General features: G+C 35.3%; 1 protein-coding gene across 1 annotated transcript in view; it reads right to left on the bottom strand.

Annotated features, from left to right (window-relative positions):
- Positions 1-9612: 9612 nt before the first annotated feature.
- Positions 9613-24770, bottom strand: part of LOC111755114 (putative ankyrin repeat domain-containing protein 30B-like) — a 51305-nt gene continuing 36147 nt past the window's right edge. The window contains exons 12-14 of the mRNA XM_063243275.1: positions 23400-23506; positions 10604-10659; positions 9613-9830 (exon numbers count right to left, since the gene is read on the bottom strand). Coding sequence (XP_063099345.1) covers positions 9613-9830; positions 10604-10659; positions 23400-23506 — 381 coding nt within the window. The remainder of the gene's footprint in view (positions 9831-10603; positions 10660-23399; positions 23507-24770) is intronic.

Raw genomic sequence — 24770 nt, 5'->3', positions numbered from 1 at the left:
GTTCAAGTAACAGCTTTATTGGCTACATTCAGTTAGCTTGAACAGTTATTGCTTTTAATCTTCAAAAATTATCCACTGTATCATTTCAATGATGGAGCAGATCTGCTAAAATGATCACTGCCAGGAAAATGAAAAGTTCAGTTGTTTGCAGTATTGTTGGGGTGGTGCAGGGCCAGGGAGCCAATGAACAAATAGCACAAAGGAGCTGTCTGAGGCATGACACTGCTAAAGGAAACACACAACAAATTTCAATCCACCATCACATGAAGAATGCTAACAGTGAAACTTAGTGTTAAATGCAGACTTTGGATGGGAACCAAGGACCAGTGTAAGTCATCATCTACAACAAGTGTACTACTCTAGAGGACAGCAACGGCCATGGAGGGAGGCAACTCATGTGTGAGAGGTACATGATCAACTGCAAATCTCTGGATCTTCCTTTCAATTTTGCTGTGAACTTAAGCCTGATATTTAAAAAAAACAGTTTATAGTACAAAGAGTACAACTCTGTGGTAGAACACTTGCCTGATATAAATGGAATCTCAGGTTTTTTGGCAACCACTGCAAAAAAGAAAAGAATGGAACCGAAAAGAAAACAGAAGAGAAGAAACAAAGAATAAAACCTATTAATTAAAGATAGGTATTGAAAATATTACCACGTTATAGAAACTCAATGTACAATAGGAGATAATTTCAAGATCAAAGTAGCACACTATTAGTATCATCTCCTAAACCAAAGAGTGGAATATTATACAAAGCCATATAAATTAAATACTTAAGTGGGAAAATAATTCATAAGAGGGGCAACATTTTTAAGTCAAACACATTTGTTTAAAATATTAAAAGTTTAATCTTAATTCACACAAAGTAGCCATAGTGATTTAAAACATTTTCATGTACAGGAATTCAAGGAAAATTAAATGAATGAAGTATTTTAGGTTATAAATTTCCTATAATTCATTTCCTAAATTCTTCTAAATATGGAGTATTAACAAAAAATTAAACACAAATATAAATTGAACTGTAAATACACTTCACATTACAATAGAACCATGAGATGGGGAACACAAACAGTGAATCCTAACACTGACTGCAGACTTCACTTGGTAATGATGGGCCAGTGTAAGTCATTGTCTTACACTAAGTGTACTACTTTAGAGGAGGGCACTGCCTGTGGAGGGAGGCAACTCATGTGTGAGAGGCACACAGTCTACTGGAAATCTCTGGATCTTCCTTTCAATTTTGCCGTGAACTTAATCCTGATGTTTATAAATGTTCATAGTGCAAAGGGTACAGTTCAGTGGAGGGGCACTTGCCTTGCGTGAGTGGAGTGCCAGGTCTACCAATCCCTGGAAAAAAGAACACATAAAAAATAAAAGAGAAGAAACAAAGCTGTTAATTAAAGATAGTTACTGAACCCACTACTGCAGAAGATACAGAAACTCAGTATACCCCTGGAGATAATTACAAGATCAAAGTAGCACAGACTAGATATCATCTCCTAAACTGAAGAATAGGAAAATATGGAGAACAACGTAAGTTAAAATCTTGGGTGGGAAAATAATGTATAAGTGACTTAACATTTTATTTTTAGTCACAAAAAACTCTTCTCAGTGATACAATCATACAGTAATATGGTTTTTACTAAGTCTAATGCATTTATTAACATATTAAACCTTCACTATATGTTATTACACAGACACTAAACATAGTGATTTAAAACTCTTTTCATGTATAGGATTTCAGAAGTAAAAATTAATAAATGGAGTATTTTGGAATAAAATTTTCCTACACTTAATTTCTTAAATACTTCTGAATTCTGCAGTATTAAGAAAAAAACAAGAACAAATATAAATGCAGCAGTAAATATACTACACATTTGAACAGACCCATCAGATGGAGAACGCCAACAGTTTGCCCTAATGTTAACTGCCAACGTTAGATGATAACGTAACGATGGACCACTGTAAGTCATCATCTGTAACAAGGGTACTCCTCTAGGGGTGGGCACTGGCCATGGAGGGAAGCAAAACACTTTGTGTGAGAGGGACATGATCAATCAAAGCTCTCTGGATCTTCCTTTCAACTTTGCTGCGAACCTAAGCCAGACATAAAAAACAAAGTTCTTAGTGAAAAGGGTACAGCTCTGTGGTAGAGCACTTGCCTGACTTGAGTGGAGTCTCGGGTTGAGTGGCAACCACTGCAAAAAGGAAGACAATGGAACAGAAAAAAAAAGAGAATAAACAAAGAAACAAAGAAAAAAGGTATTATATAAAGTAAGTTAATGAATCTACTATTACCATGATACAGAAATTTAGTATACAATTGGAGATAATTCAAAAACACAGTAACAGTGTACAGATATCATCTCTTAAACCAAAGAGTAGGACCTTACACAGAATAATATAAATTACATACTTTAGTAGAAAAATAAACATTGATAAGTGACTTAAAATTTTATTTTTAATCACAAAAATCACTTTTCAGTAATACAACCATGTAGTAATATTCTTTTACTAAATCTAACACATTTACTTAAAAAATTAAAAGTTTACTCTAATGTTAGTACACACAAAGTAACCATACTAATTTAAAACTATTTTTCATGTATAGGATTTCAGAAGTAGAAATTAAAGAAGTGTAACATTTGGATTAAAAATTTCCTATAATCATCTCCTAAATTCTTCTGAATATGGAGTATTAACAAACAATTAAGAACAAACATAAATGCAACAGTAAATACCCTACACATTTGAATAGACCCATCAGATGGAGAACACTAACACTGAACCCTAACATTAACTGCAGATTCAGATTTTAAGGATAAGGGTAGACTCATGGTAAGTCATCGTCTATCACAAGTGTACTACTCTAGGGGAGCGCACTGGCCATAGAAGGAGGCAACTTATGTGTGAGAGGCACATGATCAACTGCAAATCTCTGGAGCTTCCTTTCAATTTTGCAGTGAATTTAAACCTGATATAAAAAAGCAAACTTCTTAGTGTAAAGGATACATCTCAGTGATAGCACACTTGCCTGGCCTGAATGGAGCCACAGGAAAAGGTTGAGGCTCTGCAAAAGGGAAGACAAAAGAAAACAACACAGGAAAAAGCTGTTAATTAAATGTAGTTACTGAAACTACTACTACCATGTTACAGAAACTCAGTATATACCTGGAGATAATTACAAGGTCAAAGTAGCACAGAATAGGTATCATCTCCTAAACCAAAGAATAGGAAAATATATAGAACAATATAAGTCACATACTTAGGCAAGAAAATAATTGATAGGTGACTTAACATTTTATTTTTATTCACAACAATCACTTCTTAGTGATACAATCATGTAGTAAAATGGTTTTACTAGGTCTAATGCATTTATTAAAATATTAAAACTTCACTATAATGTTAGTGCACAGATACTAGACCTACTGATTTAAAATACTTTATCATGTACAAGATTACAAAATTGAAAATTAAATACAAGGAATATTTTAAATCATAATTTCCTATACTTCATGTCTTAAATACTTATGAATTCTGGAATTTAACACAAAATCAAGAACATATATAAATGCAACAGCAAATACACGACACATTTGAATAGACCCATCAGATGGAGAACACTAACAGTGAAACTAATATTAACTGCAGATTTGGATTATAATAATGGACCAGTTTAAGTCACTCTCCATAACAAGTGTTCTAGTCTAAGGGAGGGCACTGGCCATAGAGGGAGGCAACTTATGTGTGAGAGGTACATGATCAACTGCAAATCTCTGGATCTTCCTTTCAATTTTGCTGTGAACTTAAGCCTGAAATTTAAAAAAACAGTTTATAGTGCAAAGGGTACAACTCCATGGTACAGCACTTGCCGGATACGAATGGAATCTCAGGTTTTTTGGCAACCACTGCAAAAAAGAAAAGAATGGAACCGAAAAGAAAACAGAAGAGAAGAAACAAAGAATAAAACCTATTAATTAAAGACAGGTACTGAAACTATTACCATGTTATAGAAACTCAATATACAATAGGAGATAATTCCAAGATCAATGTAGCACACTATTACTATCATCTCCTAAACCAAAGAGTGGAATATTATACAAAGCCATATAAATTAAATACTTAAGTGGGAAAATAATTCATAAGAGGGGCAACATTTTTAAGTCAAACACATTTGTTTAAAATATTAAAAGTTTAATCTTAATTCACACAAAGTAGCCATAGTGATTTAAAACATTTTCATGTATAGGAATTCAAAGAAAATTAAATGAATGAAGTATTTTAGGTTATAAATTTCCTATAATTCATTTCCTAAATTCTTCTAAATATGGAGTATTAACAAAAAATTAAATACAAATGTAAATTGAACTGTAAATACACTTCACATTACAATAGAACCATGAGATGGGGAACACAAACAGTGAATCCTAACACTGACTGCAGACTTCGCTTGGTAATGATGGGCCAGTGTAAGTCATTGTCTACACTAAGTGTACTACTTTAGAGGAGGGCACTGCCTGTGGAGGGAGGCAACTCATGTGTGAGAGGCACACAGTCTACTGGAAATCTCTGGATCTTCCTTTCAATTTTGCTGTGAACTTAATCCTGATGTTTATAAATGTTCATAGTGCAAAGGGTACAGTTCAGTGGAGGGGCACTTGCCTTGCGTGAGTGGAGTGCCAGGTCTACCAATCCCTGGAAAAAAGAACACATAAAAAATAAAAGAGAAGAAACAAAGCTGTTAATTAAAGATAGTTACTGAACCCACTACTGCAGAAGATACAGAAACTCAGTATACCCCTGGAGATAATTACAAGATCAAAGTAGCACAGACTAGATATCATCTCCTAAACTGAAGAATAGGAAAATATGGAGAACAACGTAAGTTACAATCTTGGGTGGGAAAATAATGTATAAGTGACTTAACATTTTATTTTTAGTCACAAAAAACTCTTCTCAGTGATACAATCATACAGTAATATGGTTTTTACTAAGTCTAATGCATTTATTAACATATTAAACCTTCACTATATGTTATTACACAGACACTAAACATAGTGATTTAAAACTCTTTTCATGTATAGGATTTCAGAAGTAAAAATTAATAAATGGAGTGTTTTGGAATAAAATTTTCCTACACTTAATTTCTTAAATACTTCTGAATTCTGCGGTATTAAGAAAAAAACAAGAACAAATATAAATGCAGCAGTAAATATACTACACATTTGAATAGACCCATCAGATGGAGAACGCCAACAGATTGCCCTAATGTTAACTGCCAACGTTAGATGATAACGTAACGAAGGACCACTGTAAGTCATCATCTGTAACAAGGCTACTCCTCTAGGGGCGGGCACTGGCCATGGAGGGAAGCAAAACACTTTGTGTGAGAGGGACATGATCAATCAAAGCTCTCTGGATCCTCCTTTCAACTTTGCTGTGAACCTAAGCCAGACATAAAAAACAAAGTTCTTAGTGAAAAGGGTACAGCTCTGTGGTAGAGCACTTGCCTGACTTGAGTGGAGTCTCGGGTTGAGTGGCAACCACTGCAAAAAGGAAGACAATGGAACAGAAAAAAAAAAGAGAATAAACAAAGAAACAAAGAAAACGGTATTATTTAAAGAAAGTTAATGAATCTACTAATACCATGATACAGAAATTTAGTATACAATTGGAGATAATTCAAAAACACAGTAACAGTGTATAGATATCACCTCCTAAACCAGAGTAGGACATTATACAGAACAATACAAATTACATACTTTAGTGGGAAGATAATAATTGTTAAGTGACTTAAAATTTTATTTTTAGTCACAAAAATCACTTTTCAGTAATACAACCATGTAGTAATATTCTTTTACTAAGTCTAACACATTTACTTAAAAAATTAAAAGTTTACTCTAATGTCAGTACACACAAAGTAACCATACTAATTTAAAACTATTTTTCATGTATAGGATTTCAGAAGTAGAAATTAAAGAAGTGTAACATTTGGATTAAAAATTTCCTATAATCATCTCCTAAATTCTTCTGAATATGGAGTATTAACAAACAATTAAGAACAAACATAAATGCAACAGTAAATACCCTACACATTTGAATAGACCCATCAGATGGAGAACACTAACACTGAACCCTAACATTAACTGCAGATTCAGATTTTAAGGATAAGGGTAGACTCATGGTAAGTCATCATCTATCACAAGTGTACTACTCTAAGGGAGAGCACTGGCCATGGAAGGAGGCAACTTATGTGTGAGAGGCACATGATCAACTGCAAATCTCTGGAGCTTCCTTTCAATTTTGCAGTGAACTTAAACCTGATATAAAAAAGCAAACTTCTTAGTGTAAAGGATACATCTCAGTGATAGCGCACTTGCCTGGCCTGAATGGAGCCACAGGAAAAGGTTGAGGCTCTGCAAAAGGGAAGACAAAAGAAAACAACACAGGAAAAAGCTGTTAATTAAATGTAGTTACCGAAACTACTACTACCATGTTACAGAAACTCAGTATATACCTGGAGATAATTACAAGGTCAAAGTAGCACAGAATAGGTATCATCTCCTAAACCAAAGAATAGGAAAATATATAGAACAATATAAGTCACATACTTAGGCAAGAAAATAATTGATAGGTGACTTAACATTTTATTTTTATTCACAACAATCACTTCTTAGTGATACAATCATGTAGTAAAATGGTTTTACTAGGTCTAATGCATTTATTAAAATATTAAAACTTCACTATAATGTTAGTGCACAGATACTAGACAGACTGATTTAAAACACCTTTTCATGTACAGGATTACAGAAGTTAAAATTCAATAAAAGGCATATTTTAAATTATAATTTCCTACACTTCATGTCTTAAATACTTATGAATTGTGGAATTTAACACAAAATTAAGAACAAATATAAATGCAACAGCAAATACACTACACATTTGAACAGATCCATCAGATGGAGAACACTAACAGTGAACCTTAGTGTTAATTGCAGACTTTGGATGGCAACGATGGACCAGGGTAAGTCATCATCTATAAGGAGTGTACTACTCGAAGGGAGCACACTGCCTGTGAAGGGAGGGAATCCATCTGTGAGAGGCACATGATCAACCGAAATGTCTGGATCTTCCTCTCAACTTTTCTTTGAACTTAATCCTAATTTAAAAAACAAAGTTCTTAGTGCAAAGGACACAGCTCAGTTGTAGAGAACTTGCCTGGCAAGGATGGAGTCCCAGGTAAGGTTATATCTGCAAAAATGAAAAGCAAAAACATTAAGAAAGAAAGAAAGAAAGAAAGACAGAGAGAGAAAGAGAGAAAGAGAGAAAGAGAGAAAGAAAGACAAAAAACTGTTAATTACAGGTAGTTACTGAATCCACTACTACCATGTTACAGAAACTCAGTATACAATTAGAGATGATTCCAAAATCAAACTAGCACAGTACAGGTAACGTCTCATAAATGAGTAGGAAAATATGGAGAACAATATAAGTTATAAACTTGGGTGAAAAAATAACTGAGAAGTGACTTAACACTTTTTTTAGTAACAAAAATCACTTCTGATACAACTGTGTAATAATACGCTTTCACAAAGATTAATGCATTTATTAATATATTAACACTTTGCTAAAATATTAGTACATAGAAAGTAGCCATACGGATTTGTAACTCTTTTTCATGTTTAGGATTTCAGAAGTAAAACTTAAATAAATGGAGTATTTCAGATAAAAATTTTCTATACTGCATTTCTTAAATACTTCTGAATTTTGCACTATTAAAAAATTAAGAACAAACATAAGTTCAACACTAAATGCACTACACAGTTGAGTAGACCCATCAGATGGAGAACACTAACAGTGAAACTAATATTACCTGCAGATTTGGATTATAATAATGGACCGGTTTAAGTCACTGTCTATAACAAGTGTTCTAGTCTAAGGGATGGCACTGGCCATAGAGGGAGGCAACTTATGTGTGAGAGGCACATGATCAACTGCAAATCTCTGGATCTTCCTTTCAATTTTGCTGTGAACTTAAGCCTAAAATTTAAAAAAAACAGTTTATAGTGCAAAGGGTACAACTCCATGGTACAGCACTTGCCTGGTACGAATGGAATCTCAGGTTTTTTGGCAACCACTGCAAAAAAGAAAAGAATGGAACCGAAAAGAAAACAGAAGAGAAGAAACAAAGAAGAAAAGCTATTAATTAAAGATAGGTATTGAAAGTATTTCCATGTTATAGAAACTCAATGTACAATAGGAGATAATTCCAAGATCAAAGTAGCACACTATTAGTATCATCTCCTAAACCAAAGAGTGGAATATTATACAAAGCCATATAAATTAAATACTTAAGTGGGAAAATAATTCATAAGAGTGACAACATTTTAATTTTAGTCACAAAAATCACTTTTCAGTAATACACTCTTGTAGTAATATTCTTTTACTAAGTCAAACATATTTATTCAAAATATTAAAAGTTTAATCGTAATTCACACAAAGTAGCCATAGTGATTTAAAACTTTTTCATGTATACGAATTCAAGCAAAATTAAATGAATGAAGTATTTTAGGTTATAAATTTCCTATAATCCATTTCCTAAATTCTTCTAAATGTGGAATATTAACAAAAAATTAAACACAAATATAAATTGAACTGCAAATATACACTTCACCTTACAGTACACCCATGAGATGGGGAACACTAACAGTGAATCCTAACACTGACTGCTGACTTTGCTTGGTAATGATAGGCCAGTGTAAGTCATTGTCTATACCAAGTGTACTACTTTAGCGGAGGGCACTGCCTGTGGAGGGAGGCTACCCATGTGCAAGTGGCACGTGATCTAACAAAAATCTCTGGATCTTGCTTTCAATTTTGCTGCAAAATTAAACCTGATTTTAAAAAAAATCTTAGTGCAAAGGGTACAGCTCACTGATAGAGCACTTGCCTGGCATGGATGGAGCCTCCATTTTAATTGCAACCACTGCAAAAAAGAAGACAAAAGAAAAGAAAAGCATACAGGAGAAAAGAAAGAAACATAGGTTAAAATCTATTAAATGAAAATAGTTACTAAATCTACTAGTATCATGTTACAGAAGCTCAGTATACAAATTCACATAATTCCAAGATCAAAGCACCACAGTATAGGTACAATCTCCTAAAGCAAAGAATGGGAAAATATCCAGAAAAATATAAATGACACAACTAAGTGAAAATAATTGAGAAAAGTGACTTAACATATTAGTTCTAGACAAAAATTCACTTTTTAGTGATATAACCATATTATAATTTTCTTTCACTAAGTCTAACACATTTACTTAAAAAATTAAAACTTTAATGTTAGTGTGTATAAATCAGCCATACTGATTTAGAACTCTTTTTCATGTATGGGATTTCTGAAGTAAAAATTAAATAAATGGAGTATTTAGATCATTAATTTCCTATACTGAATTTCTTAAATACTTCTGAATTCTGCAGTATTAAGAAAAAATAAAGAATAAACATAGATGCAACAGTAAATATGCTACACATTTTAAAACAGCCATCTGATACAGAACACTAAAAGTGACACTTCGGATGGTAACGATGGACCCCTGTAAATCATAGTCTATAACAAGCATTCTAACGTAGTGGAGGCCTCTGGCCCCTGAGGAAAGCAACCCATGTGTGAGAGGCACATAATAAACCAGAAATTTTTGGATATCCTCTTAATTTTGCTGTGAACTAAAACCTGATATAAAAAACAAACTTCTTGGAGCAAAAGATACACCTGAGTGGAGGGGTACTTGCCTGGTGTTAAAGAAGTCTCAGATTCACTTGCAACCACTACAAATAAGACAACAGAAGAGATAAAGAAAAGAAACAAAGAGAAAACACTATTAATTGAACATAGTTACTGAATCTACCATTACCATGTTACAGAAACTCGGTATACAATTGGAGATAATTCCAAGATCAAAGTAGCAGTGATAGATATTATCTCCTGAACTGAGGACTAACAAATTATACAGATCCATATAAATGACATACTTAGGATGGAAAATAACTGATAAAAGTGACTTAGCATGCTATTTTTAGTCACAAAAATCACTTTTCAGTAATAAAATCATGGAGTAATATTCCTTTACTAAGTCTAATCCATTACTTAAAATATTAAAAGTTTACTCTAATGTTAGTGCACAGAAAGTAGCCACACTGGTTTAAAATTCTTTTTTGTGTTTAGAATTTTAGAAGTAAAAATTAAATAAATGGAATGTTTTAGATTAGGTCTTTCTTGTAATTCATTTCTTAAATAATTCTGAGTTCTGAATTATTAAAAAAATTAAGGAAATATAAATTTAATTGACAGTAATGTTTTAACTCCTCTGTGTTCAAAATTTTTTCTTACTCTTTTCCTTTTTTGTTGTTTTTGTCTTTTGTTTTTTGTTCTTTGAGACAGGGTCTCACTATGTAGTGCAGGATTGCCTTCAACACAAGAAGGTACTCCTGCCTCAGCCTCGCCAGTGCTGGGGTTACAGGTTTGTGCCTTCACACTCATCCTTTTGTCTTTGAAAATCAAGACAGGGCCACCAAGTGTAATTCACTGTGAGAAGTCTTACCTGCAGGGCTATTGTCAGAATTTGAAGATTCCTTTTTTTCACATTGAGAATTTTTTCTATGCAAAAAAAGTGATTTAAAATTGTTATAAAACATATTAAATTACTAAGCGTATTTCAGACAATGTTAGATCTAATATGAAAACTTTACTCCAATACTTCAAATCTGTCGTGTCTACAAAACTTTATTACACCTGTAATTAAGGAAGAAAAAACAGTAAGTAAAGTGAGGCAGGCATCAATCAAGAAAGGCAAGACAGCTCCAAGCATTAGCTGGATTAGCACAATTTAAGAGAAACTGTCTTGAAATCACAAGCTCCGGCTCGAAAACCAACAGCTGTTTCTTTTTGCATAAGTCATTTCCCTTAGACTCAAAGTCTTATAAACTGTAAGGACTTGGCTAATTTAGTTTACCAGAATCCCATGAAGGTTTGATGAGGTAACATAGAAACCTGCTCTCAGAAATAATAAAGTAAGGGGTGAGTAGTTCCTAAATGCTCACCTAATTTGGAATTCCAACTACAACCCAACGTGTGTATTTTCAGATTGTAGTATTCAAGTGCTGTAGTTACCAGAAAATAATGGGTCTTAATTTGGACTATGAGCTCTTCTCTTCTCTGTGGTTTATAATTCATGGCATATCAACTTTAAATAATTTATAACTAAGTCTATTTATAAATATCTCATTAAATTGGACAACATATTTGTCTTCTACTACTGAACTAGTTATGCCAATGGCAGAAAAGTAACAGATATCAAGACCTGGAATAAAACTTCAAGCAGAACACATAACTGTATCAGACAAACATGACCGGACAGGGAAAATCAAATAAGAATTAATACAATTGTGATGGAGCTGTTTAATTCCCCATTGTCACAAAGACATAAACCAAGTAGACAAAAATCAGCAAACAAATATCAGAACTGAATAAAACCTGTGAACAAGTGGACTTGGTAAGTGTTTACAACATTCCACCGAACAACATTAGGATACATGTTCTTCTCAGCTGCAAATGGGACATTCTCTAGACCATATACTGGCCCACAGAATATGCTTAAGTAAGTACTAAGGAACTGAACTTATCCCAGGCATATTTCCTGATGACATCCCAGTGAAACTGGAAATTAACACCAAAAGAAACCGCAAAAATTCCATAAACACATGGAAATAAATAACATACTCCTGAACAACCAATGGGTCACAGATGAAATTAAAAAAGAAATTGAACAATGTCTACAATTAAATGAAAATGCAGATACAACTTCCTGAAACCTTTGGAATGCAATGAAAGTAGTCCTATAGGAAATTTGTAATAGTGAAGTCTCACATCAGAAAAACAGAAAGAGCAAAAACTGGGACTTCCGGGAGAACATAGTGGACAGATAACAGCAGCTATGGAGGCTGCTTCTAAGACTTGGCTCAGAAGTCAGGAATGGTGCGGAGTAAGGAGAAATAAACCAGTGGAGATATGCTCTGCTGACCCAGGAACGAACTGGGCTGAGAGAAACCAACTTGGAATGCAGTCCTGGTGCTAGAACAGGAACAGAAAAGCCTCAGCCTGGAGGCTGGACCCCGCACCATTGGAAGCCGCAATTTGGGTTTTCCGCCACGCGGCGACTGCATCTGCATCAGCTCGGCAGGGAGAGAGACGTGCAGAAGTTCTGAGAACGGGAATTGGTGAACAGAGTTGAAAACAGGACGGACGGGAGCCATGCACTGACTTGTGGTGAGGTGAGTAAGAGAAACTGACACTCTATCACAGTTTGACTCCAGCGGAAAGCATTCTGGGACTGGGCAGATTTGCGGGAGCAGCGCGCTGTGGCGACTTCAGCCACATATGCCCCTCTCAGGCGGGATTGGTGAGAAGTGCCTAGCCTACGTGAGGCTGCTGGCCGAGACCCAGTAGGCTAGCACAACCCAGATCCCAGAGCCTGAGGGTGGCCTGGAGGGGTGGGCCCCGTGTAGGCTGCCTGGTCTGCAACTTCCTGGTGTGCTGTGGCGGGCGGGAACACCTAGCCGGCGCAATTCGATCAGGTTGTGGCTGACAGGGAGGGAAGCTGGGCCTCCTACATAAGCCTGCATATATAAGGAACAAAGAATATGGGAAGAGGGAGCAACAAGAAAGGCTCCTCGGCCCCTAATCCTGAGAAACAGGCAAGAGCGGACACCGCACCAATAGACATTAAGCGCCATCTAGAGAGCCTCATAGATCAGTTCAGGAATGAAGTTATTAATGACCTGAAGCTAGAAGTAAGCAGAATAGTTAGAGAAATGCTAAGCACCACCCAAGAAAAAACGGATGGTGGAATGGAAGAACAGAAAAAGAGGGGAGAATTGTTTGATGGAGAAAATAGAGAAAGCATAGAATATGTGAAGCAGGTTCAAAGGGACTACCAGGAAACTAAAGAGTCTATTGAAAACTGGCATAACAGCTTGAAAGAAACTAAGGACAGACTATCTGAACTGGAGGGCAGATTTGTAATATGGGAGCATGAAATGAAAAACTTCTTAAAAGTAACAAAGAAACAAACAGCAATAATACAAAGACTAGAAGATGATAAGACGATCCATAACTTAAGAATTAAGAACATAAAAGAAGAAGTAGGGACACAAACAAATGAACTACAAAAGCTACTCACAGAAATAATCCAGGAGAATTTTCCTAATTTAGCAAAAGGTAAAGATACTCAGATGTACAGGACCCCAGCCACCTACAACCCAAACAGAACAACACCCAGGCATATAATAATAAAAATTCCAGAAATTCAATACAAGAACAGAATATTAAAAGCTGTCAGAGACAAGAAACAGACCACTTACAAGGGAACACCCATCAGAATTACAGCAGATTTCTCTGTACAAACCATCAAATCATGAAGACTGTGGGGGGAAATAATTGAAGCTTTGAAAGATAATAATCTCCAGCCAAGATTGAGATATCCTGCACAACTGTCCCTGGAAATTGATGGAAAAACAAGGTGCTTCCAGGATAAAGAGGAACCGGGGGAATTTGCAACCACCAATTCAACTCTACAGAGAATACTGCAAGATATTCTAAAAAAGAAAAATACAAAAAATCCAGAAGTAGCAGCAGAGAGGCCACAATGAATGGAGCAGAAAACAAAATGAAGAAGACAAACTGACAACTAATGACAGAAAAAGAACTCAACAGAAATGCGGCAGAGAAGATTGGATGATAGGAACAGCTATTTTGGAGAAAATGATGTCTTAATAGGTAATACTGATTTAGTATCATCTAGTTTTGAAGTCTCATCAAGCTTTTGTTCTTCTGTCTCCATTGGTCTAAACAGGTTGGATCTTGTTGGATTTTATTATGTATGATAGTATAAGTAAAAACTTTTAAAGACAAGGAGATTATACAGAAAACATTGTTCATTTTCTGTTAGTTGATTCTAAATACCCTGTAATGCAGTCATTCTCTTAAATGGTTTTACATTCTTTTGATATATTTAATGCTACAGTATACGAAGTTGTACTCAAGGATTTCAAGGAAAGAGACAATATGGTAACTACTTTTATGTCAGGATTATCTGATGGTGAAACAATATTCTGCTTAAATGGTTATGTTTTGATCTGTGCTGTTTTGCTGTTATGCCCTTTTTTATCTCAATCTCCACTCCATTATTTACTTTTTAATTTTTATCCTTTTAATTAAGGAAAACATAAATAAAAATAGCAGGATATATTATAGTAACCCACTTTGACTTTCCATTATCTTGATTTAAAGCCCTGTATTACTCTCACCATCTTGTTTTTGACTGATGTCCCCCTATTGTGTTTTGCTGGATAGTACCAGGTTCGAAAGTTTAGGCAACAGCTGTGAAGATAGTGAGATTCATTATGTCGCCCATTCTCGATGATTTTTATCTACTTTTGAAGACCTACAATGTCTCCAATGTTTTGGTTTTGTCGGTTTTATTCTTTACTGTTTTGTTCAATTTTATTATAACTGATGATATAGGCAATTCTATTAGAGATAGCGGGAGGCATTATGGTAACCATTGTTGATCACCTTGTATTATGTTTTTACATTATCTATTATGTCCACCCTTTTGATTTGACTGACTCTGCTCTGTTATATCTCATTTGGTTTCACTCTCTTCCAAAAAAGTAATGACATCCATGGGAGCAATAAAACCCAAAATGTGTAATAGTCATTGTACAAAAGAGAGGAAAAGAAAGTGCTCTGAATAATATAACTGCATGTATATTTAAGTGTATATGATAGAAAATGATATCACTGAGTTTTATTGGATCATTGAACAGAACTGTTTGCAGTATCATTGTTGGAATGTCCACTTTACAAGCTTTAATTTTGTCACTTGAACAATTATCTCTAAGATGACAATATGTAATCCATTAACTAGTGATGTCCTACTGTGTATTTTTTTCTGTAAATCTGTATAACTTATACCCTTTCTCTGCTTTTTTTTCTCCTTAAATAAAATTTAAAAGAAAAAAAAAGAGCAAAAACTTTATGTTGCATCTCAAGTTTATAGGTAAAGAGGCGGAAGGCAAGACTAAAACCCATATAAAGGAGGAAGTTATAAAGATCAGAGCAGAAATTAATGCAACTGACACTAAGAAGATAATACGGAGAACTAATGAAGTGAAGAGTTAGTTCTTTTAAAGACCTGGAATGGACTAATATTCTTCCTCTACACAACAAAACTCTGAGTGTGATTCTAACAAAGATTGGCTGGTTTAATTTCTGTCTGTCTCCAACTGACATGGAAGGCAAAACCCTCTTGTGTGCAGGACATATTGCATCATGCTGGGCTTAGTTTTCTTTATTATGAATTCAGAGAGTTTCATTTAATTGCTTCTGTATGAGACAAAAATCTGTAAATATTCTAGAGTCCTTATTCCAAGACAAAAATAGATTTTCAGTAGTAAACAATTTCAGAGGCCAAACAGAAGTTGTTGCCAATTCAAGGCTTAATTCGGGACCTTTTACAACTTATGTAATGGTGCTACTTGGTATAAAGAGACTTCTCGGTAAAGACCTGGTGACAAAGAAAAAACAAACATTGATCTCTTTTGGAAACATTATTTGGGTCTTTCCAGTACTTTACAATGATCCTTGCTCTTATTTTCTGGCAGAAGACTAATGAAGGTCTCAGAGCATGAGCCACCGTGAAGGTCTCCACCAATGTGTAGGATCCGTGTAGGATTCTGAGGAGGTGGGAAGAGTCATTTTGTTTACCATGCATGGGGCGAATCTATGAGGTTCAGCCACCAAAGTAAAGTGCTTCCAGTTCAGGGACAAAAACTGAGCAAAAAAAGCACACATACTAAAAAAAAAAAAAAAAAAACCAAAACAATAAAACAAGCTGCAATTTAAGTGTAAGTGTGTATTACCATGAAGGCTCAGGGATCTGGGTCAGTAATGACAACCTGGGACTAAAAGTTAATCACCACTACACTGAGAGATACTTAATAATAACACAAACCACAAAAGTACACTTGACTCATGAAAGAGGACTGAATTCTTCAGTCTTAAGCAATGTCTTGGATTTTTGGAAAATTCAGGGACGAGGGTGTAGGAGAGAGCTCCCACAGCAAAGTAACAAAGATTTTATGCTAAACTAGACATGTCAAGACCCAAGTGGTTAATTAGAAAAATCAAAACTGTGACACACTACTTGTACACCATAGAGAACTGTACTAGCAATTACATGGGATTCCTATGGGTAAGGATTCTCAAGTCCCAAGATAGGGTCTGGGGTTGTATTTCAGTGCTATGACAGATGCTTCACATCTGTGAAGCTCTCAATTCAGTCCCAACTTCTGTGCTTTATGAAAAGATGTCAAACTTCTCTAGTTAAAGGATGGTCAAATGACCAGCAAAATCAGAGCACACACAGCAAACCTCAGGCTGAGTGCCCCACCCTCAGATAAAGCCAATGCCCCCTGTCCCAAAGCAGAGTTGGAGGACAACCCAGTAAGTAAGCATTGCATTCCGAGCTGACATAGATGCCTGCCTGACATCTAAAGAGGGGTAAGGAGTACCCAGACCTGAACACACTATCCTCCAGCACTGGGTTCCCCTCAGCACAGGGCCACAAAGGTAAAAACCAACAGAACGACCTGCGCCAGGAAGTGACCAATGCCCAGAGAGAGTTTCAGTACAACACTGAACTGATAGCCTTCCTCAGAGAATAAGTGAGAACTTTGGGAGATAGGCTACACACAGTGAGAGCTAAATATGGATCTCCTGTGGTCACCTGGGAAGTATGGGCTGTGAACAGGAAGATCAGGGGGCCCGTATTCTCTTCTGGAAGGCCAAGTTTGGTGGAAGTAATAGTTAGAGGGCCACTTCTAAAGAAGGCATATACTGTAGCTGTATGTTTGCACTGTACCGCTTACATCCAGCAGAATTTAGTGGCCTGAACTACTACAGGGTAGTATAACTCACGTAAGTGATAGTCCTCCTTGTTTTGGTTAAGGGCTGTTCATGACTCGTGTCTAGGATTTGTGAATATTCACTTGCAATGTGATTCCATTGTTGTTGAATTTATTACAACAGCCAGTGTAACATATCAGAGTTACATTAGATTTCTCTCTATTCCACCAGGTACACACCTTGGGGTGGGGATGTCAAAAACAATACTGATTCACTCCCCCCAAAACAGGACGCCAGTCCATAAAATTTGTAAACTCAATCATGAAAAACAAACAGAGGAAGTGAAACATGAAAAGATAAGGCAACAAAATGCCTTCACAACCTCCCAATACCGCCCCCCCCCCCGCAACCAGTTTGGAGGGCCCTAGGGAGGAAATCATAAACCACACAGCAGACATTTCTGAAAGGGTATCCAGATAAAACACTTCCACAGGCAACTGGCAAATTTCACAACATACAACTAATCAAATATTGACCCTCCTGAAACAGATGATCAACAAGATTAAAGAAAATATAAGAAATAGCTTTTAGAACTATATAAAGAATTACAAAATATGAATATCTAGAATAGAAAACAATTGGAATTCAAAAAATATTTAATGTAAACACTGAAAATCTAGAAGACAGGCTGAGGTCAATGATCACTTACTGAGAGGTACCTTAGAGGTACAGAGGGATAAGAAAAATGGACCTGACATCTCCTAGAAAATTCAAAGAGCACTAATACAAGAAGAATGGTAATTAGTGGAAAATCAGAAGACAGCAGAATGGACATAGAAAGCCTGTTGAGGCAAGTAGCAGAAATCATACAAGCAGGTAAAGTATGATCACAGTAGCCTTGATCAGAAAAAACTACTCCATGCCACATACTTAAAAATGACATGTAGCACAAGTACAAAATCTTAAAAGTTACTGATGCAAAGCAATGAATTGCCTATTAAGGAAAAGCCAGCAGAATTATAATGGATGTCTCAGCACAAAACTTAAAGATAAGGGCAGCATGGAAGTCAGTGTTTCAAGCTCTTAAGGAAAGCAACTTCCAACCTTGACTAAAATTATCTCTCAAAATTGATGAATAAGATACTTCCATAATAAATCCTAAAGATACTTATGTCCACCTAACAAATATTCCAAAAACTTTTCAAGTATATCTTAGGACAAAATGAAGCTAAAAATGTCAAAGATGTAATCAAACAAATACATCATGTAGGGTAACAAGTAGAATGAAAAGAAAACAACATGAAATTACTATACAGGAACAGATCAGTACTTACCAGTCATAACTGCCATGTAAATGGACTCATTAATCAAAAGGCCTGCGTTAGTAGAATGGACCAAGAAACATAATCCAAAAGTATGCTCTATGCAAGAAATACACGTGCCTGTAAAGCCACACTGAGACAAGGAGATCACTGTGAGTTCAAGGCCTTCCTGAGCTATATAAACAAGTTCAAGGACAGCCTGTAATACATAGTGAGACCCTGCAGCAACAAACAAACAAAGATATTCATACAATAAAAATTCCATGGATTAAAAAATCAAAGTTTGCAAAACCATATTCAACACGAAGAGAACCCAAAACAAGCAGGAGGGGTAATCCTGTTTTCAAGGCAAAACTATTCAAAGGAGACATGCACACACAAAAAAAAAACAGAAAGAAAGAGAGAGAGAGAGAGAGAGAGAGAGAAAGAGAGAGAGAGAAAGAAAGAAAGAAAGAAAAGAAAGCAAAACAAATGTTACATTAATGTGTTTATTCAATAGAAAGAGATAATACTTATAAACATGCCAAGCAACAGTGACTAACCTTGACCCAAAAAACCTAATGAAAATTATATAATAAATATCAATACAATTTTAGTAAAAGATCTACACACACCATTATCAAAAATTCTTCAACTAAACAAAATTACATTAACAAAGAAATGTAAAAGTTGAACCAAACATTAAACAAATGGACTTACTATATATACAGTAATTTCCCTGACTTATTAATGAGTTCTATTCAGGGAGAATTTTGGAAGTCAGATTTCTCTGTAAGTCCAGCAAAATGGCTTCATTGGCACAGTGGACCACACACATTTCAATATATTGTTCCTTTTCTTCATAACTGTGGACATGGTTGCATGATTCATGTTATAAAAACCAGCCATGTGTACTATTTTTTTTTTACCTCTATCTGTTGTGGTTGATACACTGTGTCAACTTGAGAACTTTACACCTTTTACGAGAGACTCAACAGGGATCCAGGATCCTTCTTTGTAAATTTTCTCATACTGTGAAAGAGGAGGACAGACATTTGGGGAGTGTTACACCTGCTCTGGATTGGGGCAGTGGGCTGTGTAGAGTATAAGGGTGGGAAAGAGGCTTTCTCTTCCTCCTTATTGCTCTGGATGCTTTTGCAAGCTGCTGCTGTCAATGTGTTGCCCTGGTGCCATGCCATCCTGCCCTGGAGCCACCTGATTATGGAAAGAAACTTCCACAAACTGTAAGCTAAAGAAATCTTTCCTTCCTTAATTTTCAGTGTTGGGTATTTTGTGTCAGCAAAGAAAGAAAAGTAACTAAGACACAATGCAATTAATTATTTTCACTTTTGTTTCCATGGTTATTGCTTTGCACTTCTTAGCAGCAACATCCATACCACTGCTGCTTGCTTCCAGACAACCCAGGTTCTGATGTAGCTCTGTAAAGCTGTACATACTGTAAGCACACAACAGCACAACTGTAGCAGTGTCTGGTAGACACACAAGCAACCTTTCTGATTTCTTTACATCTACAATTTTCTGTAATGTGAGGTCCCATTTGCATCTCTGAAACTTTGCAACTTGAATGTTTGTCACTTGGAGATGTACTGTATACAGTGTTCCAAAAGACAACAGAAGATACATTCTTTAGTCTCATATAGTACTTTCTTGGAGACAGACCATATTCTGGTTAATAAAGCACAACTAAGTAAATGCAAAAGAATAAAAATTTTACTATGCATACTATCAGATTACAGTGCGATGCAAGTAGATATCAATAGCAAAAGAAACTACAGAAATTGTGCAAACAGATGGATATTAAAGACAATCACTGAGTCATAGAGAAAATTAAGGAAGAAATAAGACAGTTCCTAGAGTTAGTTGTGCACCAATATTTATGAGATACAATGAAACTAGTTCAATATAGGAAGTATAGAGAAGTGAATATTCTCATTTTTACAAAATAGGATGAGCTCAAAAACATAATGATGCATCGCAAGGTCACTGAAAAATAAGAACAATTCAAGCACACAGCTAGTAAAAAGAAAAACACTATCAACCTCATTACAGAAATCAATGAATAGAAACTAGAGGGAAAAAAAGAACCACTGAATTGAAGAGCTTTTGAAAAAATAAACAAAGTAAATCAAACATAAGCCAATTTTATCGAAAGCCAAAACATATAAAATACTACAATTAGAAATAAAAAAGTGGAATCATAATAGACATTGTCAAACTTCAAGAAGTTATTAGCAACTATTTCATGAAAGTATATGCTAAGCCTTTGCTCAGAAAAGATGGAGAGATTCTTAGATATATATGGATTACCAAAAAAGAACAAAAAGATATGAAAATCCTGAATCTTCTAGCATCAGGCAAGGAAATTTGAGAACTTAAAAAAAAAAATACCAGCTAAGAAAGCCCAGAACCTGATGGGTTCACAATGAAACTCTATAACAACTTCTGTGAATATCTAACACAAAAACTCTGCAGTAAAAATAAAAGTAGGACTTCAAAAGTCATTCTTGGAAGCTATCATTATCCTCATCACAAAACTAGAAAATAATACAACCACGAAAGGCAATTAGAGAACAATTTGTTTAATGAACATGGATGTAAAAATCCTTAATAAGATACTGGTAAACCAAAAGCAACAAATTATCAAAACCATCATGCACTGTACCAAACAGGTTTCAGGCCCCTGAATACAAAGAGGCTCAATAAACACAAATGATAATTCTAATTCCTCATCTACAAAGAAGCAAGACCCAAAACCCCATGATCATCTAAACAGGCTGAGAAAACGGCTATGATAAAATGCAAAATGGCTGTGATAAAATGCAACACTCATTCTCAAAATCCTGAAGAAAATAAGTACCGAATGTTTTCATCTCAACATGATAAAAGTCATTTATGACCATCCTCGTGCTTACATCACATGCAACGGGGAAACACTAAAAGCCTTCTCTCTAAAAACAGGAACAAGACAAGGAGGCTTCTTATCACCATTCCTGATCAATATAGTCATTCAAGGCCTTTATTTGCACATGACATGATCCTCTGCTTACAAAATGCAAAACTGTCCATCACACAATTCTAGAACTGTTAGCCAAGGTTAATAAGATACAAGGATAAAACACACACACACACATACAGAGATGAAAATCAATAGCAATGTTTTACAATATTGAAGAACTCACTGAAAAAGCAATTAGGAAAACAGTATCATTCACGATTGCATCAAAAAAACTTCAATGGGTAGATGTTAACCTAAGAAAGCAAAGAGTTGTACAGTGGAAATTACACAAATCAGAAAAAGGCAACTAAAATATCAGAAAATGAAAAGATATTCCTCATTTCTGGATAGGCAAAACTGATACTGTCAAAATGGCCTGACTTTCAATATTGGTAAACAGACTTCATGCAACCCCAAGTTAAATACCAAAGTCAATTCTCACAGAGCTAAAGAAACATTATCCTAAAATTTGGTGGAATTAGAAGAGACTCAAAAGTGACAAAAGCAACGCAGGTGGCATCAGAATCATAATCCCAAGCTCAGAGCTACACTATAAAGTTACAGTGATGAAACCCACATGGTACTGACATAGAAACAGGCATGTACATCAGTTGAAGAGAGCACAACAAACAGAGACAACTCAAAGCACACAGAGCCAGAGCGCTGTGTGATCTTCGACAATGGAGTCAAAAACATATACCGGAGTAAAGATATTCTTTCAAGGGATGGTGCTGGGAAAATTGGATACCTACGTGCAACAGATCTAGATCCACATATCTCACCATGTACTAAACTATAACCAAAATGGGCCAAAGAACTAAATGTTAAAACAGAAGCAATCTTCTGGAAGACAAAATAGGCAGTACTCAAAGACACAGGCATAGGCAAGGACTTTCTGAACAAAACCCTAATGGCACAAAATACAATATAGAGAATCAACAAATGGAGTCTCGTGAAATTAAAAAGATTCTCTATTGCAAAGGAAACAACCAACAGAAAGAGACAACCTTCAGAATACCAAAAAAAAAAAAAACCCTTATTAGTCACTCCACAGGCAGAGGACAAGCATCAAAGTATAGACCTAGTAAAGAAAGCTCAAAGAACAGAAAAATAAAATGAAATGATACTTGTTAGAAGTACAAATGGCCAATAAAAACATGGAAAACTCATCATTGCATCTGGAAATTACATAAATGCAAATTAAATATACACCAAGATAGCATTTTATCTTACAAAGATTTCCATGAAAAAAAGTCTAATGATAAATGCTGATGAGTTTTTCTACACCAGTGGTGCAAATGTAAACCAGTATGAACACTACAGCAAACAGTGTGGTGATTCCACCAAAAACTAAAAATAGAAATCCACTTGACACAGCTATGTCCCCTTGCAGAAATCTTCCAAAATAGTTAAAATCATACATACAGGGATATATAGATATCTATGTTTACAGCAGCACAATTTCTAACAGCTACATCTCTAAAATAGTGTATACATCCATTAAGAGAATAATGTAAAGGAAAATGGCAACTATACACAATGGAATACTGCACTATGAAAAAGAAAGATAACCTTGAGGAACTCATAGATAAATGAATGCAACTTGAGGATATAAAGTTCTTTGAAATAAGTCTGAAACACAAGTTCAAATATTTTCTGGTTTCTCTTATATGAGCATACTTTTCCAAATTGCATATTTTGCTTCTCCAAATATTTTTATATGCCAACTTGTTTATATTACTAGCTCATTTTCAATCACTGAAAAGAAACATTTACACTTTTTCCTTTTTATATGAAGCATTTAGGTTTATGTTTTGTACTCTGAGGAAGTTCCATGAACATAGCAATACAGTGTTCTTCCTTATTGTTTTACTACAAAAGTTATTCTTCTCATTAAAAAGCAGACATCAAAATTACTCAATAATAGAGCATGACTTGTACTGCACAGTATTCCTTATGTTGCCCAATCCAAATAATTTTTCTATCTGATGGTTTGTGTTGATCTTTTTCATTATACACCAGTCCCTAAGGTAGTCTTTCAGCTACTGACTTAGCTGACTTATTACCACTCCACAACACTGCTGAACTCTTGTTTAAAAAAAGAACAACCATACCTTTCCGGCTCATTCACCACATTCTTTGTTTCTGTCTTTTTTAACAATGCTGCTGCCGCTTTCATTCTGTTTTCCCTTAGAGCAAGCATAAGTGGTGTGAGGCCTTCCTGTGGAGAAGCAGAAACAATTTAAAACCCACACAACTGCCTGCTTCTCAGCTGAACTGAACAGCTTGTGAAGGACCCTGACTGTTAACCTGATATAGATAACAACACACAGCAGTCTCTTCCTTCTCACTCCCAGTGCTTCCACACGTGCTGCCCTGCCATACCCTCTGCAGTGCATGCTCTCTGCCCACAGTGGCTACAGAAACCCCAGGGTCACAACTCGCTCCAGTCACTGGTTCCAAGGGTCTTCCCATCACAGCCTTTATCATGGTACTCAGAGTTATGTAACACCTCCCGCTTCGATCAAATGCACCTTCAGGGCAGGGGCTGTATCTTTTTTCTCAGTAGCTCCAACCATAATGCACAGCCAAAAAGGATTGAAGGATTTGGATTAAATTAATGAGTTAAATTATCATCCCTAGGCAGAAATTCTCACCCTATATTCCAAAGAATCATTTTCCATGACTTCTATGTCTCAACAGATTTGATAATCATCTGTTTGAGAAATTATAAAACTGCATTATTTCTTCAGTATTAAAATCTCTTTACCTTTGCTTTACTCGTATTCAACACTACTTGTCTTCTGCCAAATATCAACACCTGAGGAATTAACAGTTTCAGGGAATTAACAGTTTCGGTACCATGCAAAGCAGTTAGGCAGGAAACTTGCTGAATTCTCCACCTGGTGACAGGATCCAACTACAATTCTTAACCATTCCAGCTTTTAAGGAGTACCCCCATTACATGGTCACTCAATTGTGAGATCAGCCCCAAGTGAACTTGGATCACTTCTTATTAAACCAGTTATGGCTCTTTATGTCCTATTATTAGATGAAAATATTATCTCAGCTGTTAGAAAGATGAGTACAAAACTTCACTTCTCATATATAACGGCAATCCTGGGATCCCCATGTATAACTATTGCTTTTAATAAGTTTTATTCTGGTTCCATTTCAATTACCAATGTTATACAAATCAAATGTAAAATATGGTTCATCAATAAAGATTCTAATACTGCTCAATTTGGATTTTAACATAATAAATAAATTATAACACTGCTCAGGATGGATTTTCTCATAATGAACAAATTCTAATACTGCATAATATGAAAATTTTCATACCACTAAATATGAAAATTGTATCACAATGAAACTCATTAAGACACATATTTTTAAGGGGCAAGGCTGAAATGAAAGATACAAAATTCTTGGTAACAAGCATAAATTATTCAGTTGTGATTATAATTATTAATGTCTGCAGGCAT

The sequence above is a fragment of the Cavia porcellus genome, unplaced genomic scaffold (genome assembly GCF_034190915.1).
Source record: "Cavia porcellus strain 051 isolate PalLab524CR breed Dunkin Hartley unplaced genomic scaffold, mCavPor4.1 scaffold_37, whole genome shotgun sequence".
NCBI lineage: Eukaryota > Metazoa > Chordata > Mammalia > Rodentia > Caviidae > Cavia > Cavia porcellus.
Note: the sequence above shows the minus strand (reverse complement) of the source record. Positions and strands in the feature narration are given on the sequence as shown.